General features: G+C 43.7%; 1 protein-coding gene across 3 annotated transcripts in view; it reads left to right on the top strand.

Moving 5' to 3' along the window:
• The window catches only part of LOC148034443 (uncharacterized), a 355,106-nt gene that overhangs the window by 174,584 nt on the left and 153,745 nt on the right, over window positions 1–26,777 (top strand). For 2 of the 3 annotated variants that reach the window (XM_087679378.1, XM_087679379.1), the window contains exons 9-12: window positions 13,537–13,679; window positions 13,788–13,857; window positions 13,940–14,029; window positions 14,134–14,274. In XM_087679378.1, coding sequence (XP_087535504.1) covers window positions 13,537–13,679; window positions 13,788–13,857; window positions 13,940–14,029; window positions 14,134–14,274 — 444 coding nt within the window. The remainder of the gene's footprint in view (window positions 1–13,536; window positions 13,680–13,787; window positions 13,858–13,939; window positions 14,030–14,133; window positions 14,275–26,777) is intronic. The other variant, XM_087679380.1, reaches the window with a different exon arrangement.

Consider the following 26,777-nt stretch of genomic DNA (forward strand, 5'->3'; position numbering starts at 1 on the left):
ATTTTTCAGCAGCCTTATCTTTGACATATTGCATGGCATATAGTCTATCATCAGAGTCATCTGCCTGACTGGACGTAGCATAGTGTCCATGCTGCTTGCCCTTCTGGTTTCCCTGCTTCTTCCAGCATTCCTTCGCAATATGCCCATACTTTCCGCAGTAGTGACAATCCTTATCCTTATTTGGATTGTTTGACTGACGCTGCTGCTGCCATGAGCCTCTGCCATGGGAGTTAGATCTCCCCCTACCTCGAAAGTTTCCACCACCTTTTGCATTTGATGACGGCTGATTGCTATTACCATAGGATGCATTCTACTGGCCTCCTCTGCCAGATTCATAGCCCCTACCACGGCTGCCACAGCCACGCTGATTTGAGTAAAAAACTGCATCATTATTCTTTGAACTTCTTGACCCTGTAGCTAAGCCAAGCTTCACCTCTTCATGAATCAATAATGCAACCAACTCATTAAAATCAGGCATTTCAGCCCGCACAGACACTGAAGTGTCAAAAGACTTGTATTCAGGACCATAGCAGACTTGTATTCAGGACCCAAGCCAGCCGATCTGCTATGGTCTTAACCTTTGTGACATAATCCTGTATGGATCTGTTCTTCCTCTCCATGTTATTGAATTTCCGCTTCAATTGTATCTTCCTGGCACTTGTGGTTGTGCCATAGTATTTGACTAATATATTCCATGCATCTGTTGGGGATTTACAGTTCATGATCTGCATCACCATAGCATCCGAGATACATAACGACAACCAATGTAAAACCCTGGGAGCCCTTTCTGCCCACGCTCGATGTGCTCGTCTTTGATCAGCTGTAGGATTCCTTTCTGGAACTTCAAGTTCAGCCTCAACACCTGTCACTAAGTCCCAGTATCCTTTGCCTATCAGAAAGTTCTCCATGCGGAACTTCCATATTGCATAATTGTTGCTATCAAGCTTTTCTCCCACAATCTGGGTTACATTATCAGTTCTATCAGCATTTGCCATGTTGTATACCTTGCATGACTACCTGCAAACCAAGATCTTTGTAACAGTTCAACTTCTGCCTAGAACTGTTTATGACAGTTTTTTGCAATTAACTGCAGTAAAAAACCAGGGTATTTCAGCCCACTGACAACCCAAAACAGTCCACAAACAAGTGGCTTAACCTGTGGGTAAAACAGTCAGTGCAAATGCTATGTATTTACTTTGGTTTGAACTCCTACAACCTCACTGCCAGGGTACATATATGCAGTCTGAAAACTGTAATTCTGTGAGTGACCAACAGTGGTTTCAAGCCCAAAACTGAGTGGTATACATGTCATACATGTCCCAAACTTCCATAGATAGCTACTAGTACATGTGTCAAGCCGTGCATAGGCATAGAACCACAAAACAGTATATAACTAGCATATATGAATGTCGTAAATACATTCCCAGATTTCAAACAGCCAATGCACTGGCAACAGGGATTAATTTCAGTCCCAAAAAACCATAAAACATTTGCATCACTTCCGTTTCCAATGCTCAAGCATTTAACTGTCACAGACCAAGTCTTCAAGTACTTGTGGGACTAACCAAATCAACTAGTTCTTCAGGAGTAACCAATTAGTGCTTTATGTCTGCAATTTTTTTTTCAGTTTTCAGCCTGTCACAAGCTCTCAGATCAGGCCATTCCAGGCTCCAAGTTTATGTCAAAATACCCAAGAAATATGACATGTCTTCTACCAAGCATCAAGTGCTACATTCAAGCTTAATGTACATGCCAAAGAGCATCCAAAATGCAGACATCACAAGTGTATAATGTCCCTGTAACTTCAATAACAGTTCAGCCTTGTGTATTCAGATCTGTACACCTATATTACAGCTCACACATGAGCTCCCACAAGAGCAATAGCAAAGTATACCCTTCAAGAACCTTCCTTGGTATGCATCCATGCTCTATGCCATTTGACAAGTGCTATTTACCTTGAATCTCAGCCAATGAGAGCAGCCTGTTCATAGGCACAGTCCACACAGACAGTTCAGAGTATATTCGGATCAGATTTTTGGTGATGATGATGAATGCCCACTTGTTGATGCTCAATGGAGCCTTGGTGAGTCTCCAAGCAAGCCACACACTTGTTAATGCTCAATGGAGCCTTGGTGAGCAGTCCATGTACTAAATCTCAGCCATGGAGTTCAGCTTGAAAACAGGCGCAATCACGCTGGCTGGCCTGACCTCTGCTATTGCACGATTTTCTGATTATTATTATGATGAAGCACTCACTAGTGCTTAACCAATCCTTGGGAGACTTCTCAGCAAGCCACAGCTCCTCCTTCAAGCAATGAGAGTCCAATGCTTAACAATGCATACCTCTATGTGACCATTGATGGAAATGATTGTCAGTCCTCTTCCTTTTTCAGCCCTTCAGGTCAATCTTCAAGTTTTCTTCTTCAGTGCATTCCACCAGTGAGTCCATTCATGGCTCCGATACCATGTTATCTTTCATGGATGCAAAAAAGAGAGAAACCCAGAGTGAAGCAACATGCTTCCTCTCTCCATTCATCTCATTATTCATTCAACACACACTTTAGTGCATATACAACCTAAGGTCATAAAGGCCATTCACACCACAAGTAGAACCGACTTATTTAATGTACCTAACTGATCCAGCCTGACTAGCTGTGTCGGTCAAACACACATGAAAGAGCTTGATATTCTAACAAGACTTAGTGGAATCAGATGGCGATTCGTTAGCTGGAGATTCCGGGCAGTTAATGGAAGGGGATGAGATGGTTAAATGTTGCAAGATGTTGGTTGAAGAACCAGACTTGTGTGCCCTGAATTTGCCTACGCAAAATGTTCATGCTTCATGCTTAGACTAATGAATTTGCCTCCTGGTTTGAGCCCACAAATTACTAGCTTGCCCAAAAGGTCTAGGCTCTGGAACTTTGGGTCTATGATCCCAAGCCCTCCCTCAGACCGATGCTGGATGATGGTCGCCCACACCACCTTGGCTCAAGAATCCTTGGAATCATCTGAGCCGGCCAAGAGAAAATTCCGCACTAGGCCGCGAAGTTGAACTACACAAGATGAGGAGAAGCACCAACACGAGGCAATATACCAAGCTGTCGCTAGAAGGACCTGGTTGACCACTGGGGCTCGGTCCGCTAAGGAAAGGCGGACAATACTCTAGTAGGTGAGCTTCCGCTTGATAGAGTTGAGAACTGGAAGAAACTGTTGGGCAGGAGTGATGTGGAGTCCCACCTGGGACCTTAGATATCGGACGGTTTGCCCTCTGCACACTGATTTGAAACCCAAGTGGATGCCCCACTCCGTGCTAGAGTCTGGGTCCGTAAGAAAACAACCTGACTTTCGCCAGTTGATTTTTCGCTCCAGCTATAGTGCAAAACACCTCCATAGCTAGTCTCACTCTCTCTAGCATCAACTCATCATCCTCTATATAAAGGGTGGTATCATCTACATACTTTGAATCTAATAGCTATGTCTCCTCCCTCACCGAAAGTCGAAGTCGACATAGCCCATTCACATGTGACCGGAGGAAGTAGGACATCGCCTCTGCAAAGAGTAAGAACAAATATGGGGCAAGAGGACAGCCTTGCCAGACCAATCTCTCGAGCCGAAACTCCTCCCCCCTCCTGCCACCTATGAGAACCCTACTGGTAGCTGATCTGTAAAGTGCAGAAACCCCGCGGATCCATGCCTGGGGGAAGCCCAACCTCACCATGGTGCCCTCTAAGAAGTCCTAGTCAACCTTGTCATAAGTTTTCTTGAAGTCTAGGAGAAGTACAACCAATCCCTGATGACTGTGTTGGGCCCACTCAGTTGCCTTGAAGAAGAAGGTGAAAACATTGTCTAGGATGCTCCTATCCTGGACAAAACTTGTATGTGTGTCATGAATGATGTCTGGAAGCACGGGGCGGAGTCGCCTACTGGTCATCTTGGCCAATGCCTTATAGGCCACTAACAGGAGGGTGATCTGTCTCCACTGGGATAGCTCCAACTAGTCTCCCCCGTTGGGGAGGAGACTTATAAGACCTGCCGATAGACTCCCTAGCATCTGTCGTGAGCTGAAAATCTCCTGAAAGGCTAGCAATAGGGGGTCCTTCACCACCTCCTAGTAGGTAGTGGAAGAAGGCCTTAGAAAGACCGTGGGCATTTCTGCCTATCCTGTGCATGGAAAGCCTCCTCTAATTCCTTCTCTGTGAAGGGGTCTAGGAGGGAGCGTCCCATCTCCTCTGTGACAAGGGATGGAATGTGGTCCCAGACCTGCTGTCTACAACGATGTCCTTTGACTGAGACTGCCTCTTGCTGAAAAAGGTGTCTGTAGTAGTCAGTGGCAATCTCCATCACCTCATTTTTGATAGAGCGAATCCTCCCATATTGATCTCGGAGGCTGCGAATCTGATCTCCTGAGGTGCGAGGTTGATGCACTTGGAAAAACTCCTTGCGTATCGTGTCCCCTTTCCGCGTCCAAAAGGTTGCTAAGGTACGGAAGGACAACTCTGAGCGCTTGTCCTCGAGATCAGCAAGGGCTGTCTATGTGTGTACCTCTTGTGCGTGGAGAGTGGGATCCCGTGGTATCTCCTGGAGTGGTCTTTGTAAGATTGCTAGGTCTCACCGGAGTGCTCTCTCCTCCTGGCAGCTCTGCTACTTGGCTTGTAGGGCTGTCTACTCTGCTGACAGATCTTGATCGACTCGGCTAGGACCTCTGCGGCCTCCTTTGCGATCTGGTCCGTCTTGTCTCACTCCCTAGTCCAGAGGTGCTCAATGTGCCTCCTCACCTCCTTCCTCTTGTTGATCGAGTGAGGGATTTGATAGGATCGCGTGTCTAGGGCTGAAACTAGAGCATCAAGTGTAAGGAGAACCGAACAGTGATTAGACAATGTGGTGCCAGTCAATTGCCCTATGTGGCCTCCACGAGAGCATCCCCACTCTTCCACATAGAACCTGTTGAGCCGCTCCAGAAGAGCTCCGCCTAGCCGCCTGTATCTCCAAGAGAAGTTGAGCGATCTCTCCATCCTGTGGAAAGTTGGGTCCCGCCAAGCATCACATGCTCCTACTGCGAGGAGGAAGACCTCCCATACCTCCTGCTTCTTCCCTGCCATACCTTGGTAATCTCTACCTCTGCCCTGCTCCTCCTCTAAGGCCTCCAGGTTGTTGAAGTTTCTTGCAACAATCCAGAAGTCTACCTCTGGGAGTCTTGCTGCGATCTCCACCCCGGAACCTGCTGTGTGCCCTAACCTTAGTAGGGGCATAAACATTGAGGAATCCAAGGCTGGAGTCCCGAATATCCAATCTGATCCATAGGACCCTCCTTGCCACAATAATCCCATGGTCATGTACACAGGCACTGAGGCTCGGGCCAATAGAGGTGTGTAAGCCTCCACTCCTGCTGTGGGCACCGATGGAGTACTCCTAGTAGGTGTGTGAACTGCCTGGGAGTACCTTCCCTACCCGATGGGCTTGGGTGGGGGTGAGCTTGTGCTCCTATAGAAGTAAGATGTCAATCCGTCTTGTAAGGGCAGGCTGCAACTCCTGCCGAACTATCAACTTCCTGGAACCACATGCCCCACTGTAGTGGAGGCTATTCACATTCCAGGATACTAGATGTAGACTCATAGGGAAGCCTGTGACTGATCGAACAGGCCTCTGTTTGGAGTGGAAGCTGCTGATGAAGAAGAAGAGCTATGGGGCATGCAAATATGCTTTGCTGCAGGTGTGGAAGGTGAACTCCATTCCCCCATGGTAGCCCTCGGGCGGACCATGGGGGTAATAGATACTCCAGGTGGTACCACTAGGTCATCTATCAGCCAGGCTGAGAGTTGTGACTTTGTACATTGGTAGAAATGGGCAGCTTGTGGTAGAGGCCACTGATCACATCCATTGGTTCTCTCCACTGTGTAGGGGCTCGAAAAATAATGCTCAGATGTGGGACCTTGGCTATAGCCCACTGGTTAATGATTACCACCTCCTCTTCTTCTCCCTCTCTCTTACAAGCTCCTGTACTCTTTTCTCTTGGATCTCCTCCATCCACTTCTCTCTACCTCTACATCCTCCTCTTTCTCTTGTGTCTCACCTCCTATGTGTAGCTCTATTTCTATTTCCTCTTCCTTTACCTCCTCTTCTTTCCCTTCCTCTACCTCTATCTATATCTCTATATTCTTTACCCCTATTACAATGCCTAAGCCTCTTCATGAAGCCTTCGCATTACACACATCTCACCTTGAGTCTTAGCCTTCAATTTCTATTTGTATCTACTACTTTTTGTACTTACCACTTGGCAGTTGTGACTTGCCATACCATGATCCATGAATCATGATCTTTCATGATCCATCGTTGCAACTAGCTTCTTTTTTTGATCCATTGTACACGTTTCAATAATGAAATTGGATCTTGGGAATTACTTGTGACTAGAGTGTTGGATTTACATTTTGTCTGAACCTCTTATCATGTTCATGATTCATTATGGAAAATTGAAGCAAAGACATTTGTGGTTTGTAAATTGTATTAGTATTGGATGGTGTGAGGTGGGAGGATCGAGGTGAAGCTGAGAGTGCAGTAGACAGTGTGAAGAGTGAGAGAGACAGAGTGAAGCACGACACCCAAGTGAATAGATTGAAAGAGTGTGTCCATGAAAATACAAAGTACAATCCTTAAACCCTAGGGTTGTAGGGGGTGTTCACACACGAACACGGTAAGTGCCCATAAGTGTGTAATATAAGCACATAAGCACATACGAAAATAAGACTATAAGTCTAGGGGAAAAAACCTCTCCTACCAAGAGTAAAGAGTGCCCCAGTGTCCTACTGATCACCAACACTCCCATATGAGCGTAGGCGTAAGTGAGGCGTGAGTTAAATATCCAACAAACCCCCCCCTGGAGTGAAGAGTGATCAAGAGTACAAGGATCATCTGCCACCAAAGGATATCAAATTTAAAGCATTGCGAAATGCTTCAAATTTGTCACGAGGAAGAGCTTTGGTGAAGATGTTTGCCACATTACTGGTGGTAGGACAATAGACAAGGCTGATATCACCTGCATGTAGCCTCTCTTTGACAAAGTGATAATGGATCTCAATGTGTTTCGTGCGGGCATGAAACATTGGGTTCCGTGCCACTGCAATGGCACTCTGACTGTCAGTGAATAAAGGAGTAGGCTCCATAACAGATATATCTAGATCAGCTAGCAACCGTCTAAGCCATACACATTCAACTATGGTAGTGAAAGCTGCTTGTATTTAACTTCACATGACGATGTGGCAACAGTGGATTGTTTCTTGCTAAGCCAAGAAATGCAAGAAGAGCCAAGAAAGAAACAATTGCCACTAGTGGAGTGACGTGTATCATAATCACCAGCCCAATCAAAATCACTGTAAGCATGTAAGTGCACTGGTTCCCCCTTGGCATAAAGCAACCCAAGAGATCGAGTACCCTGCAAGTAACGAAAAACACGCTTGACAGCTTGCCAATGTGACATACGTGGCTGATGCATATACCTGCTCAAAGCTGAAATTGCAAACTGTATGTCCGGCCTAGTGTTGCATAGGTAGATAAGACATCCAAGTGCAGGAGCATATGTATGTATATCAAACAAATCACTGTCATCATGTAATGACAGTTTCAGTCCAGGTTCCATGGGGGTACAAACTGGCTTACAATCTTGTAAGCCAAACTTCTCAAGAAGCTGCCCAATATACCTTGACTGTGATAGCCCAATACCTCGAGCATCATGTATGAACTGAATGCCCAAGTAGTAATGCAAAATTCCCAAGTCAGACATGTCAAAAGTTTGCTGCAAATTTTGTTTGAATGCTGAAATCTGATCAGCATGTGTTCCAGTGAGAAAAAGGTCATCAACATAAAGACATATAATCAGCATAGATCCCCCTTCTTTACATACGTAAAGGGTAGACTCAGATGAGCTGTTTAGAAACCCCTGACCAAGCAAGAAAGCATCTATTTTTGCATACCAAGCTCTAGGAGCTTGTTTCAAACCATATAGTGCCTTTTTGAGCTTGCATACCAAATGTTCTGAGCCTTCAACTGCAAAACCAATGGGCTGCTGTACATAAACTTCCTCCTGAAGTTCCCCATGTAAAAATGCAGTTTTGATATCCAGCTGATGCACTCTCCAACCATCATGTGCAGCCAAAGCAATCATAGACTTGATGGTCATCATACGGGAAGTAGGAGCAAATGTCTCTTCATAGTCAATGCCCTTTTTCTATTCGTAGCCTTTAGCTACAAGCCGTGCCTTGTGTTTATCAATGGATCCATCTGCTTTCCTTTTCAGTTTGTAGACCCATTTCGTTCCAATGGCTTTCTTCCCAAATGGCAAAGACACCAAATCCCAAGTTTGATTCTTAGTGATAGAATCGAATTCAGCTTGCATTGCTGCCATCCAATGCACACTGTGTTGTGCATCCTTATAACATTCAGGCTCTTCATTATCAAAAGTACTTGCTGCCATAACAAACTTCATGGTATGTGCTGAATCATGCAAACGAGTTTGCCTTCTAGTATGACCAGCCATGGGTGCATCCAAAGGACTATCTTGCATAGTCTGCAAATACCATCTAGGTAACTGTCTAGCTTGCTGACTGTGTGCAAGCTCTTGCTGAATTTCAGTTTCAGCATTATGCTGAATATTCCGATCAGCCAATGGCTGAATTTCTGCACTTTCCATAGGAGCAGCTGGCTGAACATTAGGTTCATTTTCTGAAGCTCCAGCTGAATCACCAAAAGTAATGGGCAGCAGCCCTTCAAAAACATCACGGGCAGCCTGATATGTGTCCAAACCAGCCAAGGATAATTCTGATTTTTCATCAAAAACAATATCCCTGCTGACATAAACCTTCTTTGTAACGGGATCATAGAGTCTGTAGCCTTTGCTCTCACTCCTATATCCCATAAAAATTCACTTAACAGCCTTGTTGTGCAACTTTTTTCTAAGTACCTGTGGAATATGGGCATAGGCAAGACACCCAAAGGTACGAAAGTGGCCAACAAAAGGTTTATGACTATTCCAAGCCTCAAAAGGTGTGATGGTCTTTAAGGCTTTGGTAGGGCATCTGTTCAAAATATGGCAAGCACAATGACTGCTTCCATCCAAAAACTATGAGGCAAGCTCTTTGCCTTCAGCATACATCTGGCCATCTCCATGAGTGACCGATTCTTCCTCTCTGCTACCCCATTCTGCTGTGGAGTATAGGCAGTAGTGTACTGATGGACTATGCCTTTCTGCTTCAAAAAAGAATTCAGCATAGAGGACATGTATTCCCCCCGTCGGTCCGAACGGAGAGTCTTAATTTTGCATCCAGATTGATTTTCAACAAGTGCACTGAAAGGCAAAAATGCATCATACACTTGTGACTTCTTTTACAAATAGTAGACCCAGCAAAAACGTGTAAAGTCATCAATGAATGTCACAAAAGAATAACAACCGCCCAATGACATTGTTTGTATAGGCCCACAAACATTTGAATGCACCAACTGCAATCTGGTTATTGCTCTGAAAGCAAAATCACGGGAAAATGAGAAACGATGCATTTTTCCCAAAATTCATCCCTCGCATAAGTGCTCAGGAGGTCTCTCCAAGAGAGGTAAGTTATCCAGCATCTGAGTACGCTGCAAAAGCATCAAGCTGCCAAAGTTTACATGCCCCGAACGAGCATTCCATAACTCCGCCTGTATCATAGCAGGAGTAAGAGTGGATGTCAAGTATGCCGACTGATCTATTGAAAGAGCATCCAGCTCATATAAACCATGACACAAAGATCTTGTCAAGACCAAAGTCGTACGTTCTTTATCTCTAACCATGCAACGGTCGTCATCAAATGTGACCTGCAAACCACAACGTGCCAAAGAAGAAATAGATCGCAAATTCTTATTGATCCCAAGCACAAACAAAGCATCTTGCAGGCGGAGAATAGAGCCATCAATGGCTGTGAGCTGAATCTCCCCAATACCATGAACAGGATATGATGCATTATTGGCACACTGTACAGATTTCCCAACGGGAGGTGCACTAACTGAAGCAAACAAATCTCTGCGAGATGTAATATGCCTAGAAGCACCACTGTCAAAGAACCAAGTTTGAGCATCCTCTGTAGAGCTAAGTGCTCTATCAACCCAAGAGATGTCATAACTGCAAGTGTAAAAACAATAGTCCCTGTTTACAACAAAGGACGCGGACTCACTAGCAGCAGTGGAAGGAGTAGTAGAAACAGACATTCCTGACTCCTTCTTCTCTTTGGCAATGCGCTTCCTGCACTTAGTGATATAGTAGCCTGGCTTCTTACAATAATGATATTTTCCCTTTTTAGCTTGTGTCCCCCCTTGTGTTTGATTCTGTGATGTGCCAGAAGTACCAGAACTCTGTGGAGCATTTTTCACCTTGCTGTTTTTGCCTTTCTGTCTTGCCACAAAAGCCTGCTCAGAGACTATAGCATCCACACCACTATTTTTTCTTGTTTGCTCCTCCTCTAGAAGCAAACTAACCAGTTGAATAAAAGTGAGTGGGTGCTCAGCAATCTTCATGGTGAGGTTCAAGGCAATATGAAAAGACAAGTACAAAGGACGTAAGGAATTCAAGGTGGTGGATATCAGCTGTGCATCCGAAAAGTACTCATCTACATTCATGAGCTGCTCCCGCAAGTCCTAAATCTTATTCAAATGATCCTGCATAGAATCACCCTCATTCATCTTCAAAGTCTCTAACTCTTTCTTCAAGAAAGAGATTCGAGTCTCATTCTTTCCTGCAAACATATGCTCCAAAGTCAGCCATGCATCTCGTGAAGAAGATGCTGAACGAATGTGAGAGATGATGGACCGCTAAACTGCCAAAGCCTGTGCATCACATGTATCCCAAGCTTTTTGAGCTGCAGTTATTGGAGGAAGTGGCTCAGGTGGAGCGGGCTGAGGTCCCCGTTGTCCACGTGCCCCTTGAGGAGGAGTAACGGGAGCTACAACTCCCGGTCGAGTTTCCTCTCCACTAACATAATCCCATAAATTCTTAGTCACTAATACATTCTTCATCACGAATGACCATAGCGAATAATTGTTTCCATCCAATCTGTCTTCCTTGGATACATAGGTAAATACATCACCACCATGATTTGCCATGATGACAAATTTTCAAAGACAAATGAGCAATGTCAAAGCAGTAAGGGCTGGAAATCTGCAAATTTCCAGAAATTGAAGCAAACACACTTCTGCAATTAATGTGCAAGGGTGTACTCTGTCAAAAACTGTCTCTAATGCACGTTTCCCAAGGTGCAAACAGTGCTCAGCAACACTGTAATGTCAAAATCCCCAAAATTTCTGCCAAAATTTATGTTACAAATACCCCAGAATGTGCATTTATTGTGTCTTTGTCACAGACACAAGCACGTGTCCCAATGCAGAAAAACTGATCCTGCTGCTGCTCTGTTACAGACACAGGCACGTGTCCCAATGCACAAAATTGACCCTGCTGCTGTGCGGACTCCTGTGTTTGAAATAAAAAATGCAAAATGTTACCCCTGCAGAATGATTGCAGCTGACTGACGATGTGCACGGATCCCTAGGCTACGTCTGCGCACAGGAACAGGCTGGCAAACCTGATGGCGGGCTTCTGCAGGTACAGGAGGCGGCGTCACACGGACAGATGGCTCGTGCAGGCCAGTGGCGCGCGCAGGCAGGACTAGCGTGCTGTGGGGCAGATGGCGCGCTGTGCACAGGTGGCACGCTGGGCAGATGAGACTGCTCCTGGACTGAAGACGTCTGCTGGTGGCGCGCTGCAACTGGCGGGTGGTTCTGTGCAGGTGTCTGGAGCTGACGATGGCGGGTGGAGCTGTGCGCTGGCTACTCAGCGCAGGCAGGACTGGGAAGGTACAGTCGACACCCGTGTCGACTGCAGACTAGCGACACTGGGGCAGAACTGGTGGGAGACTGCAGACTGCAGACTGGTGGTGAGCTCAGAGCTGAGCTCTGATACCAAATGTGAGGTGGGAGGATCGAGGTGCAGCTGAGAGTGCAGTAGACAGTGTTAGAGTGAGAGAGACAAAGTGAAGCACGACACCCAAGAGAATAGACTGAAAGAGTGTGTCCATGAAAGTACAAAGTACAACCCTTAAAGCTTAGGGTTGTAGGGGGTGTTCACACCCGAATACGGTAAGTGCCCATAAGTGTGTAATATAAGCACATAAGCGCATACGAAAATGGGACTATAAAATTGGGGGAAAAAACCTCTCCTACTGAGAGTAAAAAGTGCCCCAGTGTCCTACTGATCACCAACACTCCCATATGGGCCTAGGCGTAAGTGAGGCTTGAGTCAAATACCCAATAGATGGATAATGTCTTTTGACACTCTATCTTATGGATAACCACTCTCGTGTTAAAACAAGTAATATTTAGCAGCCTGACTTTTAAATTTCTAGGTATTTCTTAATGACCATATGAAACAGTGGATTTTACTAGACATTTTTATGTGTACGTTCAGTACTGTACTAAGTCCACGGACTGGATGGAACAAAGGGATCATACCTGACTACCTTGCCAAGAAGTTTGCATGTGGATAAGGTGGTGGAAAAGCATGTATATGATTTGTTCTCCAAGGAAGAGAGCAAAATGATGATGTTGATGATAGCAATGAGAACCAACAATGATTAGGTGACACAAAAGCAATGATGTCTGTGGGGGGTGGCAGATTTGAATAGTGCCAATTCGGGCAGTGGAGGAAAAGCAGGGGACCTACATAGCGGTGCTGCTTTGTTGATGGTGACTGTGACCTTATTGATGACAAAAAGCAAAAGAAAACTTGAGGAATCTTAAGCGAAGTGCTTTATGGGCACCACGAGGGGTATATATGGAGACATAGCAGCTGCGATATGTGGAGGAATGACAAGGACTATGAGGAGAAGAAAGTGAGGTAGGGTGGCATGAGTGCTGCAAAGGTGAAGAGGATGTGAGAAGCATCAAAGCATTGTGTTTGGTGGAGCTGATACGACTGTAGGCCAGGGTCTTGAAGATCCAGAAGGTGAAGTTTGAGGTGGTGATGTTGATGACAAAGTATTCATGGAACTGAAGAGTTGAAAAAGGTAGTACATGCCGGTGTCAAAGGCCTAATAATTGCAAGGGTGTTCATGGATGTATGATGCGACTCGTGGAGTTGTCCTTGCATGTTGTGAGATTTTTGAGTTGAGATCTCTCTGAAGGTGATTTGAGGGTTTCTACTTGGCCACTTGCTTTGGAGTTATAGAGGATTGTGATGCTAATGTTGAGAGTTTGCTTTGAGATCATTATGTCCAAAGAGAATACTTTGCTGAGGACATCAAAGTCATTGAAGAGTGAATTAAATTGTGGATATACCCTTATACATGGTGTTGGTGATTGTGGCCCAAAGATTGTTAATCCTCTGTTTTTTTAGTGCATTTCTCACATTTAAGCCTCCTTTGGACAAAGAAGTGGATACCGCTTTCCTCTTTCCAGGTTATCATGTTTCTGGCATTGTTTATACTCAAGGCTTGTAAACACTGAAATATCTTTTCCAATATGTTGCAGAAAACTGTTTTACCAGAGTTGTATGAGCTCTTAAAGGATGAAGAGGCTGCAGTGCATTCTGCTGCACTTACAAGCTTAGTAGAGATGCTTGATTCTCTTCCATCTGATGTGAAACGGCTGAAAATTCTTCCTGTTCTCCACTCGTGCGATCTGAACCTCAATTTGATGATCTTTTGGTTGTATATATACCTTTTCTGTATGATGATCATCATATGATCTCTGAAATTAAATATTTTTCCACACTTCCATAGGCTTTGTGGTCAGAATGATGCAAAAATGTTGTTACCTCTTGCTCATTTGTTTGGCGATCTCATATTAAAGGTACTTTGAATGCTGATGTACCTTGATTAATCTTCATTTGTGACTCACATGCTTACAATGTGCTTTTCATTGTTCTTGTTAGATGGCTCCTGATTTATCTGAGGAAGACATTCAACTTTTTATCGATTCCTACAAATCACTCTCACGTCATTCAAGTGAGGAAGTGCGGCAGGTATGAACCTTTTTGTTTTACATTGAGGTGATTTGGGTCACCATGAAGAACATGCCTTGTGGCTGTTAATGACAATATATGGTTGCAATGATTTTCTCATGCAGCTATGCGCTTACAATTTTCCTGCTGTGTTGAAATCTATTGGAGGCCGTAAGTATGCAATGACACTGCATCTAACATACCAACAGCTAGTGCAAGACCCATCAACACGTGTTCGCCACAATGTTTCTGCTGGTTTTCATGAGGTTGACTATCTAAACAGATCATCAATTTATCATGTCCAGTTTGTGCTGATGTGCTTTGGTATGACACCTCATAATGAACAGTCCTCAGAGAATAAAGTTATCCTGTTCTGTCAAAGTGAATGAATGAATTACTATCAGTGCTGCTGATCTAATCTAGAAATGATGCCTTTCTACTTACATCAAGATTTGGTGTTTGACACACTCTAAACCATCATTGAATATTGCTTTTTTGCTGATATAAATGTTATAAATATATCAAATTGTTTAGTGATCTTTGTACTCTTCTATTGAGTTTCCCAGCTAAGCCATTCCAGCTTTGTACTTGCTGCTACTATGTTGTGTGAATGCCATGGTTCTCACCATCTGAAACAACAGTTTGGGTTGTGGCAGGGTCTGTAGTTTTTGGAAGCAAAGCCTCCTCTCTTCAGGAGCAGTAAGATTTATTGGCATAATGGTAGCTTCTTACTTTTCCAACCTTTCCTGCTGAGCAGTAATGCCCTTGATGGGATATCTCCTCTCTGATCAGCTGCCAGTCAGAAAGCTTGTATTGGTTAAAAAGTGTAATTATGGAGAGTTAGTGGTTGTCAAGCTGCACCCTGTTACAGCCAGCTGAGCTCCAGTTCTGCTGCTTTGTAATTGGTTTTGGCCTTGGGACACTTTGTTGAGGTGTGTTAATAGAAATTTCACTTTTCTCTGAAGGAAAACAAAAAACTTCTATAAAGGGGAGGGAGCGAAAAGCTTCTTCCTCCTCTTGGCAGCTCTTCATTCATTTCTTCTTCAGTCCTCTCCTACCCCTTGGCAATGGGACCCTCTTAGCAAAATCCAGGAACAAACATACTCCAAGCAATAGTATTCCAGCAGATTGTTGGATCAGATCTGATTCCGATCATAGAAACTAGTTATAAGGAAATGCTTGAGCATAGATAGAGAAACACAAAATTTACGACAAACACAATGTGGAACTCAAGATATAGAATATTCAAATGAATGAATGAATAATATGCTGGTTATGATAGAGGGGCCTCAAGCCAGGGATGAGGTGAGCTGTGAGTGGTGTCAGAGACCCGGCAACAGCTCTGAGTGTGTATCATACTTGTGATGGATCACAAAATGCAGCAGCAGCAGCGTTGGATGATATTGCCAATGGCAGTAGATGGAGCAAAATGCAGTCCTCCACAATCGGTCAGATGTCAGAATTATGGATAGCAGAAAAACACGGCAGGTGGCTGTAAAACACAGCTTTGATAATGAGGATGAAGGCGTCGTAAGGCTGTATGTGTGGGGCAGTAATGACATCAGCTAGGCAGCCTGTGCAGGGGGGGTTAATTGGGTTCGACTTAGGCCTACACTCACATAGGAGTGTCGGTGATCTTCAATAGGACATTGGGGCACTTTTTACTCTCCGTACGAGAGGTCTTTTCCCCCAGATTTATTTCTTTTATTTTATGTGCCTATATTACAAAGTTTTAGGCAGTTATTGTGTTTCACATTCTTCGGGTGGAAACACCCTCTTACAATCCTATGGTTTAAGGGTTGTACTTTGTACTTGCACGTTGCACTTTAGATTATTGCATTGGGTGGCATGCTCACACACTCTACGTTATTAATTGTACTCTCCAGCTGAGCTTCAATCTGGTTTTCCTCTTACAATGGGTGGATTGTGCAATGGTGGATCTGTGAAGATATGCTAGGGTTTGCAAGAACACAACTAAAACAAAATAACTCAGATAGTAATGCAATAAAGCAAACCCTAAATGCAAAATGTAAAACTAGAAAACACAAAACACAAACCTTAAAGCTCAAAATGCAAAAAGACAAACACAAATAGAGAAGAAAGAGAACTTTGAAGTGGATGATTGGACAAGGGTGCTCATCGGTTGTGTAGTGGCCTACTAGGATTTGCAAAGGCCAATAGAACCACATTGAACCTTTTGTTGGAAGAATAGATATGATTTGCAGCGTTTCAAGTAACTATGCCTCATGGGGAGAATAAAAAGGGATGGTTAGATCCAACACATCACAAAACAAACAAGCTAACCCAACTACTGAAGGGTATCGATGACATGGAAAAGGATGAAGAAATATGATGAGGTGGTAGTAAGGTGATGAAGAACTACTGGTGGAGATAGCTCGTGATCCACTTAGGACTTCTCTGCACAATGATATGCCTAGAGTGGCATGCTACATGATGAGAATGTGCATGCAACAAGTGCCATTTGGATAGTGTCCCTCATGGAGAAATTGTTTACTTGCCCAAGTGCCCTTTTATACAGATGATGATGATGATGCAATGCAAAGGGGGAGGTACAACATGGAAGGGAGGCCAATGTTGAAGACAACTGCTAAATCATGTTGAATACCAAGAAAGAGTAGGAACTGCTTCTCAACCTTGGATTTCGAGGTCGAGGGAGGAAGAGGAGCATGATGTTAGTCTTCATGTGCTGCCAAGAACCATGATGATAGATGAAGATTAGGATGAAGCACCTTGATTGGAAGAGGAAGGTAGAAGTCATCGCCATGATAGCATCAAGAAAGATGTTGCACGATCTTCCTTGGGAGGGGAAGTCTCCATGCTAGCAGAAAAGAAAATCTCCTAGGAAGGTGAAACCGTGAAAGGAATGGTGTGCATCCCATGTCTCTAGGCCAAGAAGGACCGATACAAACCTGCATATTAGCCTTGCACTCAATTACACAACCCTACAAGAGATTAGAATATGCAAAACAGAGGTTAGTAGTGAGATGCTTCAAACCAAAACAAAATAGAAAAGTAAAGCTAAATGAAATGTGCAATGAATGTGTATTAGTGAATACAATGGAAGACTAAGGAAGGAAAAACCAAGGATGTGGCCACTATCGTGTGCTTCCATTAGTAGATCTCCGCTAATGAAATGCTTGATGAGATGGAGAAGTGGTCCTAGATGGACTCAAATATACCACCCTACAAGAGAGATTGAAATCTGTAAAACAGAGGTTAGTAGTGAGATGCTTCAAAGCAAAACAAAATAGAAAAGTAAAGCTAAATGAAATGTGCAATAAGTATGTGCATGAGTGAATGCAGCGGAAGACTAAATTAGGGAAAACCAAGGATGTGGCCACTATCACGTGCTTCCATCAATAGATCTCTGCTCACGAAACAATTGATGAGATGGAGAAGTGTCTTAGATGGAGATGAAGAGGATGATCTAGGAATGGATGCAAAAAGTGCAATGGGGTCTACTCTTCTCTCTTGTATGGAGAAGGATCTACAGGCATTGGGCTGGCATGATATTGTGATCTCAAGGGGAAATATAACCAGACACTTGGGATATCCTATTGGTGTGGAGGTAGCCCCTCGTGCCTTGCTAGATTGGATGGGCTCCCGAATTCATGATAGGTTTATGTACTGGAAATCTCAAGGCTGGTCTCTATATGTCCGACTTAAAGTTGTTCAATGTATTATGATTAGTATGATTTCGTTTTTTTTGCCTCTGCTTCCTTCGATTAAGAAGTCCCTTTTGGAATTGGTTCAGCCTATCAAATTCATGTTGTGGAAAAAGAAAGGCAATCATTTGGGATAGGTGTGGATTTCGTGGCACCATATGACTACTCCCAAAAGGATGGGGGGTGCAGCTTTGTTGGATGTTAACGTGCATATGGTTGCTTTGAGGCTAACCCTTTTGCAAGCCCTATGTGTACAGAGTCATCCGTGTCGAGATATTGCTAAATTTTTCATAGAAAAGATTGGCATATCTCATGGTAGCACGGTTATTCATGCCTCTTAGTGACATGCAAAACTCAAACACAGAGAGAAGAAACTCTAAAGTGAATGACTGCTGTAAATGAAGGTAAGAGTGTACAGAATGCCCAAGGGCAGTGCAATGGATTGTCAAAGAGTGACGTTCACCAGAGAGGGATTCTAAGGGCTGTGACCAATTGGAGTATCAGAAGACGAGAAAAACACCAAATGCTGATCACTAGAGTCAGGAGATAGAGGCAACAATAGTGGATGATGATGAGACATTACTATCATGATCATCAAAACCATCTGAGAGCTCATCAAAAGAGTCTAAATATGACTCAGCATCGGATGATGAGACACTCTTACACTCATCCTTATTGATGAGGTTACCATCATCATCAAATGATGGCTCCCTAGGTGCCAATTGTGTAGGTAGGGGAGGGGGGGGGGGGGGGGTGTCATCATGAGGCACATGATGGGATCTACTAGAGTCCCACCTCACATATGTTTGCTAGCTACTTGAACCACCCCTTCTTGATATTAGAGGGCATTGAATGACCATGTCCTTGCTACCACCTGCTCGAACTCCTTGCCCACAAGCACACAGATTGCGAGTGTCATGAGTATCTGTTGCTATAAGCTCTCCATAGATCTCTGCAAAGATCATCACCTCCTCCTCATCCACCTCTTGATGTACACTTGGAAGAGTGTCACCCATCAACTTGAATGTATCAACATTCAGCCATGGGATGCACATGACATTGTAAATACTAAATTGTAAAGGAGTTTAAAACAATAAATTTTACATTTTATGGTAAAGTATTTGCCAGCTTTGGACTACCCATGCTCATTATAGCCCTCATCATGCATAAGTTAGTGCAACAATAGACTAGCTGCTCTAATTGTTGTGTGCTAAGCCGATTGCGAATCTTCATATGAATGAGAGAATAGATACTCCAATTTCTCTCACATGCACTTGAAGAGCGACATTCATTCGTTTTATGAAAGATGTTTGATGAAATTGTTTGTAAATGGATTTCTTTGATTGAAAATGCTGAAATTTATTAGAAATCTTGAAGAAAACTAGAAAATTTAGTCATTTAATAATTTACATCAAAACACACAAAACCTGCAATTGTGCAATTTTCATGAAAATGATAAATTTTAGGGGTTTTGTTGTGATTTTGGGGTTCATATGGAGTGGAAATGAATATAAAATCAATGCTCAATAATTATGATCAGTCCCAATTCATAAATCAGAAATATTTGAATTTTTATTAATGACCGTTATGGCTAAGGGCTGAAGGGTCTCTAGTATGTATCCAAAGTTTTGCCATCAAAATAGAGGCTTCATAAATGACTCTCTCTTCTAACAAGTAGGAGAGGTAAATGTGGAAAACGTGAGCTGGAAACATGAGAGAGTGTGCACAAGAGGGAGAGAGAGAGCTCAAGTACAAGAAGAAGATCTTGCTTAGTTAGTTGTTCAAGGTACAACTAGTACACTCTCCTCAACTGTGAGGGTGCACTTTAGGCAGTTTATATAGCCTCTAGAGGAGTTAGGGTTAGGGTTTCCCCTTGGCCCTCTATCCTCCAGTAAAGTTACACCTAGCTACCCTTATTCTCTCCCATATAAGGAGAGTTCACATGCTTACTTCTCAACAGTAAAAGCCACATGCCCTCTCTGATCCTCATAGCGTCCTAGCTTCTCCAACATTGTGTTGTGGTCATCCATAGAGACCATATGAGTCAAATATACATGTTGGTTTGAATGGAGCTCTCTATCGTCCATGACGGCCAATGACTTCTAGGTTGGACGTATCAATGCCGTAAAACCATGGATGGGCTTATGCATCCATGTCCATCTCCTCTTTAATACCTTTAAAACATGTGTGGGCTGTGTCTCTGTGATCACTGTGCAAGCATATGCCTCTACCAATGCCGCTCTAAAGAAGTGAGTGAGAAGGCCCATGGTGGACCCCTTGCAATCACTCATACGTAACGTCCTATAAAAGGAATCCATGACAATGATAGTGGCATGGAATTTCTGCCAAAATTACTCATTGAGGCACTAAGTGCTGCATGGGTTTGGTCTACTCTGTTTCATGCTCATCCTACTCATTCCATAGAGTGAACACCATTGTCTCTGGACCGCACCTCATAAAGGTGCTTGAGCAACAAACATATGTAAGCAAACCGAGTTAATAAAGGCTTCTTCAACTCAACTGTGCTATGCTCGCAATACATCACAAACACCCTCATCTTTACCGTGAAGAGGATGACAACTGATGTAGCTTTGTAGACCATGCTCTGTGAGATGGAAGGATCGAGGTGTAGCTGAGATTCATTAGACAGTGTGAGAGTGAGAGACAGAGTGAAGCACGGTACCCAAGAGAATAGAGTGAAAGAGTGTAACCAGAAAGTACAAAGTACAACCCTTAAACCTTAGGGTTGTAGGGGGTGTTCACATCCGACACACACGAAGTGCCCATAAGTGTGTAACATAAGCACATAAGTACATACGACAATAAGACCATAAGTTTGGGGGGAAAAACCTCTCCTACCGAGAGTAAAAAGTGCCCCAGTGTCCTACTGATCATTGACAACTCCCATATGAGCGTAGGCGTAAGTGAGGCGTGAGTCAAATACCCAACAAACCCCCCCTGGAGTGAAGAGTGATCAAGAGTACAAGGAACATCCACCACCAAAGAATATCAAATTTAAAGCATCGCGAAATGCTTCAAATTTGTCACGAGGAAGAGCTTTGGTGAAGATGTCTGCCACATTACAGGTGGTAGGACAATAGACAAGGCCGATATCACCTGCATGTAGCCTCTCTCTGACAAAGTGATAATGGATCTCAATGTGTTTCGTGCGAGCATGAAACACTGGGTTCCGTGCCACTGCAATGGCACGCTGACTGTCAGTGAACAAAGGAGTAGGCTCCGTAACAGATACATCCAAATCAGCTAGCAAGCGTCTAAGCCATACGCATTCAACTATGGTAGTGAAAGCTGCCTTGTATTCAGCTTCACATGACGATGTGGCAACAATGGATTGTTTCTTGCTAAGCCAAGAAATGCAAGAAGAGCCAAGAAAGAAACAATTGCCACTAGTGGAGTGACGTGTATCAAAATCACCAGCCCAATCAGAATCACTGTAAGCATGTAACTGCAGTAGTCCCCCCTTGGCATAAGCAACCCAAGAGATCGAGTACCCTGCAAGTAGCGAAAAACACGCTTGACAGCTTGCCAATGTGACATACGCAGCTGATGCATATACCTGCTCAAAGCTGAAACTGCAAACTGTATGTATGGCTTAGTGTTGCATAGATAGATAAGATATCCAACTGCAGGAGCATATGTATGTATATCAAACAAATCACTGTCATCATGTAATGACAGTTTCAGTCCAGGTTCCATGGGGGTACAAACTGGCTTGGAATCTTGTAAGGCAAACTTCTCAAGAAGCTGCCCAATATGCCTTGACTGTGATAGCCCAATACCTCGAGCATTATGTATGAATTGGATGCCCAAGTAGTAATGCAAAACTCCCAAGTCAGACATGTCAAAAGTTTGCTGCAAATTTTGTTTGAATGCTGAAATCTGATCGGCATGTGTTCCAGTGAGGAAAAGGTCATCAACATAAAGACATATAATCAGCATAGATCCCCCTTCTTTACATACGTAAAGGGTAGACTTAGATGAGCTGTTTAGAAACCCCTGACCAAGCAAGAAAGCATCTATTTTTGCATACCAAGCTCTAGGAGCTTGTTTCAAACCATATAGTGCCTCTTTGAGCTTGCATACCAAATGTTCAGAGCCTTCAACTGCAAGACCAATGGGCTGCTGTACATAAACTTCCTCCTGAAGTTCCCCATGTCAAAATGCAGTCTTGATATCTAGTTGATGCACTGTCCAATGATAATGTGCAGCCAAAGCAATCATAGACCTGATGGTCGTCATACGGGAAGTAGGAGCAAATGTCTCCTCATAATCAATGCCCTTTTTCTGTGCGTAGCCTTTAGCTACAAGCCGTGTCTTGTATTTATCAATGGATCCATTTGCTTTCCTTTTCAGTTTGTAGACCCATTTCGTTCCAATGGCTTTCTTCCCAAATGGCAAGGACACCAAATCCCAAGTTTGATTCTTAGTAATAGAATCTAATTCAGCTTGCATAGTTGCCATCCAATGCACACTGTGTTGTGCATCCTCATAACATTCAGGCTCTTCATTATCAAAAGTACTTGCTGCTATAATAAACTCCATGGTATGTGCTGAATCATGCAAACGAGTTTGCCTTCTAGTACGACCAGCCATGGGTGCATCCAAAGGACTATCTTGCATAGTCTGCAAATACCATCTAGGTAGTTGTCTAGCATCTTGACTGTGTGCAAGCTCTTGCTGAATTTCAGTTTCAGCATGATGCTGAATATTCCGATCAGCCAATGGCTGAATTTCTGCACTTTCCATAGGAGCAGCTGGCTGAACATTAGGTTCATTTTCTGAAGCTCCAGCTGAATCACCAAAAGTAATGGGCAGCAGCCCTTCAAAAACATCACGGGCAGCCTAATATGTGTCCAAACCAGCCAAGGATAATTCTGATTTTTCATCAAAAACAACATCCTTGTTGACAAAAACCTTCTTTGTAATGGGATCATAGAGTCTGTAGCCTTTGCTTTCATTGCTATATCCCATAAAAATGCACTTAACAGCCTTGTTGTCCAACTTTTTTCTAAGTACCTGCGGAATATGGGCATAGGCAAGACACCCAAAGGTACGAAAGTGACCAACAGAAGGTTTACAGCTGTTCCGAGCCTCAAAAGGTGTGATGGTCTTCAAGGCTTTGGTAGGGCATCTGTTCAAAATATGGCAAACACAATGACTGCTTCCATCCAAAAACTATGAGGCAAGCTTTTTGCCTTCAGCATACATCTGGCTATCTCCATGAGTGACCGATTCTTTCTCTCTGCTACCCCATTCTGCTGTGGAGTATAGGCTGTAGTATATTGATGGACTATGCCCTTCTGTTGCAAAAAGGAATTCAGCAAAGAGGACATGTATTCCCCCCCTCGGTCCGAACGGAGAGTCTTAATTTTGCATCCAGATTGATTTTCAACAAGTGCACGGAAAGCCAAAAATGCATCATACACTTCTGACTTCTTTTTCAAACAGTAGACCCAGCAAAAACGTGTAAAGTCATCAATGAATGTCACAAAATAATAACAACTGCCCAATGACATTGTTTGCATAGGCCCACAAACATCTGAATGCACCAACTGCAATCTGGTCGTTGCTCTGAAAGCAACATCACGAGGAAATGAGAAATGATGCATTTTCCCTAAAATGCATCCCTCACATAAGTGCTCAGGAGGTCTCTCCAAGAGAGGTAAGCCATCCAGCATCTGAGTACATTGCAAAAGCATCAAGCTGCCAAAGTTTATATGCCCCAAACGAGCATGCCATAACTCCGCCTCTATCATAGCAGGAGTAAGAGTGGATGTCAAGTATGGTGTCTGATGTACTGAAAGAGCATCCGACTCATATAAACCATGACACAAAGATCCTGTCAAGACCAAAGTCATGTGTTCTTTATCTCTAACCATGCAACGGTCATCATTAAATGTGACCTGCAAACCACAACGTGCCAAAGAAGAAATAGAGAGCAGATTTTTCTTGATTCTAGGCAAAAACAAAGCATCCTGCAGGTGGAGAATAGAGCCATCAATGGCTGTGAGCTGAATCTCCACAATACCACGAACAGGGTATAATGCATTATTGGCACACTGTACCGATTTCCCAATGGGAGGGGCACTAACTGAAGCAAACAAATCTCAGCGAGATGTAATATGTCTAGAAGCACCACTATCAAAGAACCAAGTGTCAGCATCCTCTGTAGAGCTAAGTGCTCTATCGGCCCAAGAGATGTCATAACTGCAAGTGTAAAAACAATAGCCTTGTCCACAATAAAGGACGCGGACTCACTAGCAGTGGAAGGAGTAGTAGAAACAGACATTCCTGACTCCTTCTCTTTGGCAATGCGCTTCCTGCACTTAGTGATATAGTGGCCGGGCTTCTTACAATAGTGACATTTTTCTTTTTTAGCTTGCATTCCTCCTTGTGTCTAATTTTGTGATGTGCCCGAAGTGCCAGAACTTTGTGGAGCATTTTTGACCTTGCTGTTTTTGCCTTTCTGTCTTGTCACAAAAGCCTGCTCAGAGACTATAGCATCCACAGCACTATTTTTCCTTGTTTGCTCCTCCTCTAGAAGCAAACTAACCAGCTGAATAAAAGTGAGTGGGTGCTCAGTAATCCTCATGGTGAGGTTCAATGCAGTATGCACATACGAGTATGAAAGAGGTAAGGAATTCAAGGTGGCGGATATCAACTGTGCATCCAAAAAATACTCATCTACATTCATGAGCTGCTCTCTCAAGTCCTGAATCTTATTTAAGTGATCGTGCATAGAATCACCCTCATGCATCTTCAAAGTTTCCAATTCTTTCTTCAAGAAAGAGATCCGAGTCTCATTTTTTCTTGCAAACATATGCTCCAAAGTCAACCATGCATCTCGTGAAGAAGATGCCGAACGGATGTGAGGTATGATGGACCGCTGAACTACCAGAGCAATCAGTGACAAGGCCAGTGCATCACGTGTATCCCAAGCTTTTTGAGCTACAGTTATTGGAGGAAGTGGCTGAGGTGGAGCGGGCTGAGGTCCCCGTTGTCCACGTGCGCCATGGGGAGGAGTAACGGGAGCTACAACTCCCAGTCGAGTTTCCTCTCCACTAACATAATCCCATAAATTCTTGGCCACTAATACATTCTTCATCATGAATGACCATAGCGAATAATTGTTTCCGTCCAATCTGTCTTCCTTGGATACATATGTAAAGACATCACCTCGCTGATTTGCCATGATGACAAATTTCCAAAGACAAAATGAGCAATGTCAAAGCAGTATTGATTGGAAATCTGCAAATTTCTAGAAATTGCAGCAAACACACTTCTGCAATTAATGTGCAAGGGCGTACTCTGTCAAAAAATTGTCTTTTAATGCACGCTTCCCAAGGTGCAAACTGTGCTCAGCAACACTGTTATATCAAAATCCCCAAATTTTTTAGCAAAATTTCTGTCAAAACAGTCTTTTTGTGACTATACCAGCAGTTCATATGCAACTGTCGTCAAAATACACAAAAGCCCCAAAATTTCTGATGATCCAGTCCAAAAATTTGCATCAAATTTATCTCATGTATCCTATGCTGTGCCTGCCGTGTATGAACCTCCTCTTCCAGAGCTTTGTTCTGGGCTAAAATTAAATTTTTTTGTTTAAAATGTACCTGACGTGGACTGCAAAGGGCGGACACGACGTGATGGTGTTGGCGTCGCTTCACACATACGGCGCAGGAAACGGGTGGCCGTGGCTGAGGTGGACTGGGCAGACGGGCGGCCGTTTGGGCACTGACGAACAGGACAACAGGCAGCAAACTGACGAGCAGGACGGTTGCAATTGGCGAGCGGACGTGTGTTGTGACGTCTGCGCTGTAAGTTGGAGGCAGGAAGCGACGCCTGACGAACAAGACGACGCTTCAGACAGACGGGTGGGCAGCGCTCAGCAGGCGAGCGGCTCTCTGACGTTGGCGACTATTGATGAACAGCACTGGCGTGCTGAAGACTGACGACTTGGAGCAGACGCAGAGCAGAGGTGGCTTGGGTGCGGTCAGGACTGCACACTGCAGACAGGAGCTGAGCTCTGATACCAAATATGAGATGGAAGGATCGAGGTGCAGCTGAGATTCAGTAGACAGTGTGGGAGTGAGAGACAGGTGAAGCACGGCACCCAAGACAATAGATTGAAAGAGTGTAACTAGAAAGTACAAAGTACAACCCTTAAACCTTAGGGTTGTAGGGGGTGTTCACACCCGACACACACTAAGTGCCCATAAGTGTGTAACATAAGCACATAAGTACATACGACAATAAGACCATAAGTCTGGGGGAAGAAACCTCTCCTACCGAGAGTAAAAAGTGCCCCAGTGTCCTACTGATCACCAACACTCCCATATGAGTGTAGGCGTAAGTGAGGCATGAGTCAAATACCCAAGATGCTCTTCATCCACTTGAGCTTCCCGATGTTCTCTACAAGCAAGGCCAAACAATGACTTACACATGGAGTCTACATAATTATCAGGAATTCGGCCTTAAGCAAATTGGCCACACGCCAACAATTTGATGCATTGTCGGTAACTTGTATCACATTCGAGTGGCTTATGAGAGAGAGAGAGAGAGTTGAGCCTCAAAAGATTCAAGAATCAAAAGAGAGAGAGAGAGAGAGAGAGAAATGATATATTAACGTCTACAAAAGGCCAAAATGACCTATGAGACCGTGAGTTACGATCATGTGTATGAGGATACAACTGTTTGGGCAAAATATATAGCACAAAGAAAAATAAGAAAGGAAACTAACTATGGCTATGTGTAAAACATAGAGCTCTATCTAGTATCAATGAGCTCCAAATGGTACAACCTCATGTGGGTATGGAGGACCTAGCTCTAGTTCGAGCAATAATCCCCTTTATCCGCCTATGGAGAGAGAGAGAGAGAGAGAGAGAGAGAGAGAGAGAGATAAAGAGAGAGGCTTCACGAATCACGAATGATGATCATTAAATTATAATACAAAACTTAAAATTATGAAAGAAACAAATATAAAAAGACAACGTATACCTCAATGATAGCTTGCCAAATGCGGTGATAGATAAATGTGCTTGTCATTTTCCTCCCACTCTTGC

This window comes from Lygodium microphyllum, chromosome 6 (assembly GCF_053477565.2).
Source record: "Lygodium microphyllum isolate KBCC chromosome 6, Lygodium_microphyllum_v1.1.10, whole genome shotgun sequence".
Classification (NCBI taxonomy): domain Eukaryota; kingdom Viridiplantae; phylum Streptophyta; class Polypodiopsida; order Schizaeales; family Lygodiaceae; genus Lygodium; species Lygodium microphyllum.